General features: G+C 40.2%; 1 protein-coding gene across 2 annotated transcripts; it reads left to right on the top strand.

Annotated features, from left to right (window-relative positions):
• The first annotated feature begins 284 nt into the window (after positions 1 to 284).
• Positions 285 to 7,310, top strand: tmem183a (transmembrane protein 183A). 2 transcript variants are annotated; one of them, XM_085353988.1, is made up of 8 exons: positions 285 to 472; positions 1,583 to 1,672; positions 1,747 to 1,917; positions 3,130 to 3,289; positions 3,699 to 3,879; positions 4,275 to 4,355; positions 5,072 to 5,227; positions 5,963 to 7,310. In XM_085353988.1, the coding sequence occupies exons 1-8, from the start codon at positions 409 to 411 to the stop codon at positions 6,146 to 6,148; spliced, it is 1,089 nt and encodes a 362-aa protein (XP_085210114.1). In that variant the 5' UTR covers positions 285 to 408; the 3' UTR covers positions 6,149 to 7,310. The 2 variants fall into 2 exon arrangements, with proteins under 2 accessions (XP_085210114.1, XP_085210115.1); XM_085353989.1 differs by having other exon boundaries at positions 5,075 to 5,227.
• The last annotated feature ends 1,264 nt before the right edge of the window (positions 7,311 to 8,574 follow it).

Below are 8,574 nucleotides of genomic sequence, written 5' to 3' on the forward strand. Positions count from 1 at the left end.
AGCACTCGCTGGAGAATAAAGCAATCAAAAACGTGTATAATCTGTCTGGTATCCATATTTACATGCAGTCATCCTCAAAAAGTAAAAATATATATAATTCACCTTAAAGCTATTTTATAATAAAAAAAAACAATTAACAGGTTTTAAATGGCATACAAGCTGTAGTCCCGATAGACTGAAATCTTAACAAACGCCTACAGATGGCAGTAGTGCGCGGCAAGGAAAAGAGTGAAAACGGTACTCTCGCGTTATTTGCAACGTCACGTCAGTCCATGATGGCTGAAGATCCTGGCGGAACATTTTTCAATTTCTCTGTGATTTTTCTTTCTTTCTCTTTACCTCAGCTTGCCATAGAGACATGGCAGGACTCACAGCCACGTTAAGCGTCCACAGATATTTGGTATCGTCATGCCCAAGAAAGGGAACCGAAAACGGCTGAAATTTAAGGCCGGGGACGTTTGTTCGGAATCAGGTAGGATATGATTAGGCAGAAAGCTAGCCCGCCTTCTCACATTCTGCTGAAGTTTCTGTCATGTTCTCCCAACTTCATAAAGCCAAAAGGCATTCTGCGGTTTTACAGGTGACCAATGCGATTTGCAGTGTTTGTGTTATTCTTTTAAGATCATTTTAAGTTCATTTGAATCACGTGACAGGTCAGCAGGGTGCGCCGGTGTTCCAGATTAACTGGCTTTGGTCGAACAGATGTGGCAGACTTGCGTTTCAGGAGCTGCTACCGACAAACTAGCAAAAAAAAAAAAAACCCGCCAAATGTGTCATCTGTGACACTTGTGAGGTTATCTCAAACACACTCTGTCAGTCTTGATGCTGTTGAACAACAAAATGTTTAGAAATGTCGCGAGTTTACCTGGTGATATTCTCATGTACGACACGATCGCGAAAACCGCAAACAATTAACACCACGCCGATGTTGTTCACATGCATTTCAAAGGTTTATTTGGATGACGCACAAACAGACACAATTGAAAGGAACAAATGCATTGTGCATGAAACGAATTCAAACGTGATGCAGATGTGTGTCACAAGTTGATCTGGCTGTAGGCTGGGGCACTTGGCCAGAGGTGGCGCTGGTTGATTCGAGTCCATGTTAGTGCACACAAAGTAAACTGCTCGCTTTAGTTGTGAAGCAAAAACGCTGAAATCGGAGAAATAAAACGTATGAGGGGGACGATAACGACGACTAGATTCTCCCGGTCGTTTACTCTTGCTGTCCGGTGAACAACATCGGCGTGGTGTTAATTGTTTGCTGTTTTCGCGATGAGATGGTGACATGAGGATATCACCAGGTAAACTCGCGACATTTTTAAACATTCTGTTGTTCAACAGCATCAAGACTGACGGAGTGTGTTTGAAATAACCTCACAAGTGTCACAGATGACACATTTGGCGATTTTTTTATTTTTTTATTTATTTATTTTTTTGCTGGTTTGTCGGTAGCAGCTCCTGAAACGCAAGTCTGCCACACATCTGTTCGACCAAATCCAGTTAATCTGGAACACCGGTAAGCTTCACAACTGTGACACTGTGAAAAGTTAAGCTAATGATCTGCTGTTCTTTTCCTTAGTCACTGTAGCTGATTATGCTGATGCCGACCCAGCCGTTGTGAAGTCGGGGAGGGTTAAAAAGGCTGTTGTAAATGCGATTGAAAAAGAAGGTAACCTTTGATGACTGAAGTTATACTGTGGTTGATTCCTGTCCTGGTGCTTTACTTATAATCTTCTGTTTCAGTGAAATTACTCTGCGGCCTGGAAGCATCGCAGGGTGCTGTAGAGGAAGTCCTCTCCTCCGCAGTAAGCGTCAAAGCAGACGCTTTGGGCAGTAGCGACGAGCAGGACCCTGAAGAAGATGGAGAGAACGAAACTAAAGTGTCCCGCAAAAAGAAGAACAAGAGGAGAAAGGGTATCATTTCACTTTATCGTTAATGTTACACCATGACAGTTTACTAGCATTAAGAAAAAGTGGATTTTCCATTCAATAAAGATAAAAAAAACAAGTCTCACAACAGTCAACTCATTTTGGGGTAAGCTGTTGCTCATTCATCTAGCAACTAGAAGGTCAGTGGTTTGATCCCTCCCACCTCCAAAGCTTATAGACGGATTCTTAGCAAGATGCTGAATCCTGATTTACTCTGGTGGATCCAGTGGAGTTTGATGGGGTGTGAACATTAGGATAAGGATGCACAGACAAAAGCACTTGTACACATGAATGTCTGTAAATGAGGTTTGTAGTGTGAAGTGCTTTAAGTGCTTAGGTTGAGTAGAAAAGGACTATATACCAGTCCATTTACCATTACTGTTAATACAAGACCCAGTCTCAACAGCAGGTCGGGAACAGTTTTGCTCCACTTCAGAAAACACTGCAGTCAATCAAAAGCACACCGATTGAACAAACACCCTCTGAATTCCATACCCGATTAGTTTCATTGCAGCCCATGACAAACGTACGCATTCATACAAAAGCCTGTGCAGTCTGGCTGACTGGGGAGTGACCTGAGTGAAGTCAACTTGTATTGTAATGGGGAGGCAAGCAAATGCAGCCAAACAGACATGAAAAAAAGAAACTAGTCCTGCAGCAATGGATCACTTGTACTCTGCCTAGAAACAAATTCTTACTTACTTACAAATTCTCAATATTAAAGCTTTATTAGAGAGACATTTCAAAGCACAGCACTACAGTATTAGTATTAAAATACCTGGTACATCAATCTATCCTCACTGACCAGCAGCTGCTTCCACTCTCAAAGGGGCCCAGGTTTAAAATATAAAAAAAAACTAGATATGAAAAAAATTGCAAAAAAAATACTTTAAACACTATAAAGCAATACAGTTATTCTTGCACTCTAATATTCTGTGATGCCAACAGGGAGAGAGGTGTGCACTTTCCTCCCTCCACTGGTCTGATAGCAACTCACAAAACATCTGTTCCACCTATAATTGATTTTATGTACACAACACATCTAAGTAAGACGTGTGCCTTTTTTACTTCAATGCTAACGGCCACATTAAGTATATAAATATAATCACAAAAATTTGTGGACCATTGTGCAAAATACATTTCGAAACTAGTATGTTTAACTTGGTATTGATTGTGTTTTCTTTGTTTTCTTCACAGAAAACAGTGAGAGCAGTGATGGTGTAGATTATCCGGTGGACATTTGGTTGGTGCTCTCCTCCTACATTCGGCCTGAGGATGTGTGCAGATTTGCTCTAATCTGTAGGAATGCCTGGACGGTCACTTGCACTGCAGCTTTTTGGACTAGGCTCTACAGGAGGTGAGGTGGTTTTGTGATCACTTGCGTACTGGCACTGATAAAAATATTGACACAGAGTAGTCGAGTGTTTGTGATTTCCACTGTTGAAGGCACAGTATACGTTTATGATCTGCTGCTTACTGGATTCATGCATTTGAGTGGTGCTATGCGATTCACTTACAGCAGTAGTTCATGTGGAATACAAGGAAAGTGTACAGTTTTCATGCTCCCACCTCTGAGATTTGTATATATTGCCAGCATAGGGGGAAATTATTAAAGGTGTCATCCTACAGATAATAGTCCTTGTTAAAACATAGTAGCACATCGTTAATGTTGTGATAGAAGCGGTGAATGCAGTGAAAATGGTGTACTAAGTCCTAGTTAACATCACCTCACATCATTCCTCCTTCTCTGCTCTCTCTTTTTAAAGACACTACAGGATTGATGTTGAGCTGCCACTTCGCCTCCAGCCTGTCTCTATTGAGAAGATGCGTTTCTTACGGGCTTGTGTGATTCGTTCCCTTTTCCATTTATATGAGCCGTTCACCTTGCGCGTGTCAAAGATTCCTCCACTGCCAGAATCCACACCCACTACCTTACTCAACTCCAAGGTAAAGCTCCTCAAAGACCTTTTTATTATAGTTGAGGTGGAGCTGTTTGATTTACCTGCAGACATATGCAAGCAGGTGGATCTATTTGCGTATGGCTGATATTTGTGTGTGACCTCTGCTTTGTAGTTGGATAGAAAAGAAATTCAGTGTTTATCACGACTATTATCAACACTGATATGATTTTAGACTTGAGGATGCAAGTTAGTACTAGACCAAACTTTCTATCAAGTGAAGGAATTTCAGTGTGGCTTTACTGAAGACTCTGATCTCAGTTTTTCCACATGCAAAATGCATATTTCTCAGTTTGCTTAACGTCCTTTCCAAGAAATAATTACGAACATCTGCAAAGATGTTAGAATTTCATTGGGTAAATGTCTGCCTTTTTCCTTTTACAGTGTTTACTTTTCTGGGTCAAAAAGGTGTCGGGGACTCGGTCTGAAACGTTGTGGGAGTTCAACTTTAAATTTTTAAAGCAGGTAACATCATTTGCCATCATTTTATTTGGGGTGGGCATTTCTAATACTATAATGTATTCTCTGGGAACTATTCGACTCATCTTTAAAAAATCACCCACCCACCTCTACTCACAAATGACAAGGCGTACTTGTGGTGCACCAGTGTCATGGCAGAGTTTGCACTGGAGCTCATTTTGGTTTAGTTTTCCGAACCTTTTCTCAGCTGTAGTAGTCATCAGCTTCACTTCTTTCTCCTGTTTGTGCATTGCTCCACACAATTTTCTTCTCCAAGCTGGAAATCCGTAGTTCTATTTTTGTTGTTTAATGCCAACCAGCATTAAACAACAGGTGCATTATTGCCACCATCTGGCTGTAGAGGTGCATTACATTCTGTGAAGCACTGGAAGAAGTAATTTTAAGAGACGTAGACAATACAGAAACTTTTTTGTATAATTAAACTAATATTTTAATAATTGAAAATAAATCATAACCATTCTTTTATATCCCCACATATATGTAGAGACTAAGATACAGCGGTTGAGTTTGATGTATCTTATTAGCCTCAGATAAAAAGAAACTGCTTGAAAAAGCTGTTTCTCCATCCATTTAGGTTCACTGCTTAATGTAGACTGACTCATTCATCACTAGCAACATTTCTGACAAACACTCTGACTTATTGTGAGTTCTGCTTTCATGTTTTCTGTTTTAAATGTGTCTCTCTGGTGTCTTTGTCTCAGCAGGGAAACGGTAGGAATGGTTGTGCCAAGTCCTTGCGTATGCCTAGACAGTACGAAGATGTTCACATGAATCCAGACTCTGACTGCTATGTGCTTCAGGTCACCACCCTCAACTTCATCTTCACCCCAGTAGTCATGGGCATGACGCTGAGCCTGGCAAGTAACTCACCTTGTTTTTTTGCCTGCCTTAATGTTCCTTTGAGTACTGGTGTGTGTTATTCTGCAGCTGATCTTTACAAGGTAGCAGTGTCAAGTGCTGCCTATAAAGTTTTTAAATGTGTATATAAAAAGAGTTTCAATCAGTGAAAGCAACTGTCTCATGGCATACACAACCAATCAGTAGGTTGTTGTGGTAACTCTTGTTTGAATTGATTGATGCTTTAAAATAAATGTAATACTCCTCACTAGTATATTATTTTATTAGACAATTGACATTAAATAGCATTAAGATTAAAGAACAAAGATCTGGATGAAGATTGCAACTACTAATTCAGCTGATGTGACCCATTAGTATGCTTTACCAGTTAATTATTTTTACTGTGTTAAACTGCTTGAAATAAGTTGAAGTTATAAAAGGAAATGTGATCAAAATGCAGTTCGGTGTCAGTGATCAATCACACAGGAAGGCTTCAGAGAGCTCTTATGTACTGTTCTGTTGAGTTTTACTAAACACCAGCTTTAGTCTTAACGTCATTCATTGACATACTTGGAAATACAAAATTTTAACCCTGTGTGTTGTTGATAATATAAGACATTTTTACTTTTCTTTTTCCAAAAATCTTCTGTTAAATAAAGTGACTGTATATGTTTCCTCACATGACAAAGGGTTGATTCTTCTTCTGAGCTACAGACTAGAAACTCATGGACTTTTCCTCTTGTTTTGCCTCCTAGTTCACAATAAATGTAAGCACAGACATGCGCCACCACCGCGTTCGGCTTGTGTTACAAGACTCGCCACTCCAACGGGGGAAGAAAAGAGTGGATCAAGGTGGGACCCAGGTGGTGTTGGATCCTGTACACAGTGTGAAGCTCATGGACTGGTGGCATCCACAGTACCCCTCCTTAATCTACTCATGAGTCTCTCTTCTCAGCCCCTACTACAGCAGGCATTGCATCAGGAACCTCATTATCTCGCTACACTCATAAAAGACGATACTTGATGATCTGTATATCATGTTCAGTGAAGGTTTTTGGCAAATACACATTTTGATTGTTAGATGTTTAGTAAAAACCAACACTGAATTGAAGTGTGACGGTCTGGTCATAGACACATGGGAGAGGGGACCCTGTAGTATAATTGTTGCGGTTTTTCAGACTACATTGCTGCATGTTGAATGTACATGTATAACACATTTTCTACTCTGGATAAAAAAAATCAAAAAGCTCAAAGGGATTAAAAGGGTGGGAAGATTGTACTTTGTTAGATATTTGATTTTATAGTCGCTTGACAGTTCTTAAAATACTTTGGCATGTTACTGCAACAACCTTTCGATTGATTTTAGTTTGAAGCGTCCTCACTTAGTATTATGTGAAAAAGATTGAATCAGCTCTGCACTGAAGGGGCCAAAGAGATGATTTACCTCAGACATCATCTGCTGATGCAGGCAGTGTTTTGTTTTTGCTTTTTCTTGGTTAATAAGATCTTGATTGCCTTGCTGACTCTGTGAGCTGTGTTCTGTACTTGCCACCCTTGCAGTGTTTCTTCACCCTCAACTTTGAACGTGTTCAGTGTCTTCATGTGTGTTGAATGTGTGTACAGTTTTACCAGTCACATGATGATCGTAGGGGGGAGCTACCACTCATACCGATTTATCCGTCCACAGTAGACTTTTTTTGTCCCCCCACAGCAGACAGTTTGACTTTGGGAACAGTTTGTGAAAGCACAGGTGGAGTTATTGATGATGTAATTTTGCTATGTTTCCCAGTAAGCTATTACAGCATGCAAAAGAGTAAGACCTCCCCCAGGTGGAACATAACAATCATTCATCAACCTGTGCTTAACTTGCTGTGACAAATTAAAAAGTCTGTTTAACCTGAACTTATTTGCACATCTGTTGTGGGGTAAGAAGTCATTAGATTTAACCATATGCAGTTGCCATAATGACTTTTTGGTGGCATTACCCAGTAGCAGAGGACGGCTGGTTTTTCTGGTTGGCAGCTGCTGATTGCTTTCGAGTCGGGGACTAGTTTTAACAAATGAGTTTCATTGATAAATCGCTGTAGTGAAATAAAAACTGAAACTGCCCTATCAGAGTTCTCTGGGTTGCCTTTGAAATGTTGAACAATGTATTTTTTTAAATTTTTTTTTTATTTCCCTCTTACAGTCGTAGTAGGTATTAACAAAGACTTTATAAGGTACTATTTTACCAGTATAAAACCAGTCACCGATGATCCACATAACTGAGATGAGAATTTTCGGCTCCAACGTGCACCGGATAATCCTCCTCCACATCTCATGTGTGAAGATTTTCTCATGCTGCTTCTAGAATTAAAGTAAAAGTTTGTTCTGTATTGAGAAATATGACACTGGGATCCATTCAAAGTAAATATACTGCTCAAAAAACAAAACAAACATCAGATCTCAGTGGGGGGAAATGCGGGAAAATTTTACTGATATTTGTGATATCTGGAAATGTGTCGGGAACAAAAAGATGCCACATCGAGATTAAAATGATCAACCTACAGAGGGCTGAATTCAAAGTCTCCCTGAAAATCAAAGTGATTAAATGCTGCAGCATGCAATCCACTTTGCTGAAATGTAATTGCAGCCACTCAAAACAGTACTCGGTCGTTTGTATAGTCTCCATGACCTTGTGTGCATGCCTGATGATGTTGGGGCATGCCTCTAATGAGATGACAGTGTCATGGGGGATTTCCCAGCTCTGGACATCAGTGAGCTCCTGGACAGCTTTAGGTGCAACCTTGCAGCATCACAGAGGTGTTTTATTGGATTTAGATCAGGTGAGTGTGGGGGACAGTTGATGGTATTATTTCATTACTCCTCCAGGAACGTCCTGCATCCTGATACTTAATGGCAGTCAGGATAATGTTGCCTAGCCTGTAGAGGTATGTGGGTCCTTCCATTGATACGCCTCCTCAGACCATCACTGACCCAAAAGTATTTACGGGGCTTCACTTATTCCACATTTTGTCATGTTACAGCCTTATTCCAAAATGGATTAAATTTGTTTCACCTCAAAATTCTACACACAATAACCCCATAATGACAAAGTGAAGAAAAAAAACTTCTTGCAAATGTATTAAAAATAAATAACATCCACATAGGTATTCACAGCCTTTGCCATGACACACAGGTACAACTGAGCTCAGCTGCGTCCTGTTTCCACTAATTGTCACACCTTTATACAACTTGATTGGAGTCCACCTGTGGTAAATTCAGTTGATTGGACATGATTTGGAAAGGCACGCACCTGTTTATATAAGGTCCCATAGCTGACCAATTATGTCACAGTACAAACCAAGCCATGAAGTCCAGGGAGATG

Source organism: Diplotaxodon limnothrissa, linkage group LG5 (genome assembly GCF_057381915.1).
Source record: "Diplotaxodon limnothrissa isolate DT_005_m linkage group LG5, D_limnothrissa_male_GT1.1, whole genome shotgun sequence".
In the NCBI taxonomy this organism is placed as follows: domain Eukaryota; kingdom Metazoa; phylum Chordata; class Actinopteri; order Cichliformes; family Cichlidae; genus Diplotaxodon; species Diplotaxodon limnothrissa.

Bases quoted from the DNA above. Each gene is read 5' to 3' on its own strand.
- tmem183a (XM_085353988.1), top strand. From the start codon at position 409: ATGCCCAAGAAAGGGAACCGAAAACGGCTGAAATTTAAGGCCGGGGAC. The intron at 473-1,582 runs GTAGGATATGAT...TCTTTTCCTTAG, and splicing joins GGACGTTTGTTCGGAATCAG to TCACTGTAGCTGATTATGCT. The intron at 1,918-3,129 runs GTATCATTTCAC...TTTTCTTCACAG, and splicing joins GAAGAACAAGAGGAGAAAGG to AAAACAGTGAGAGCAGTGAT.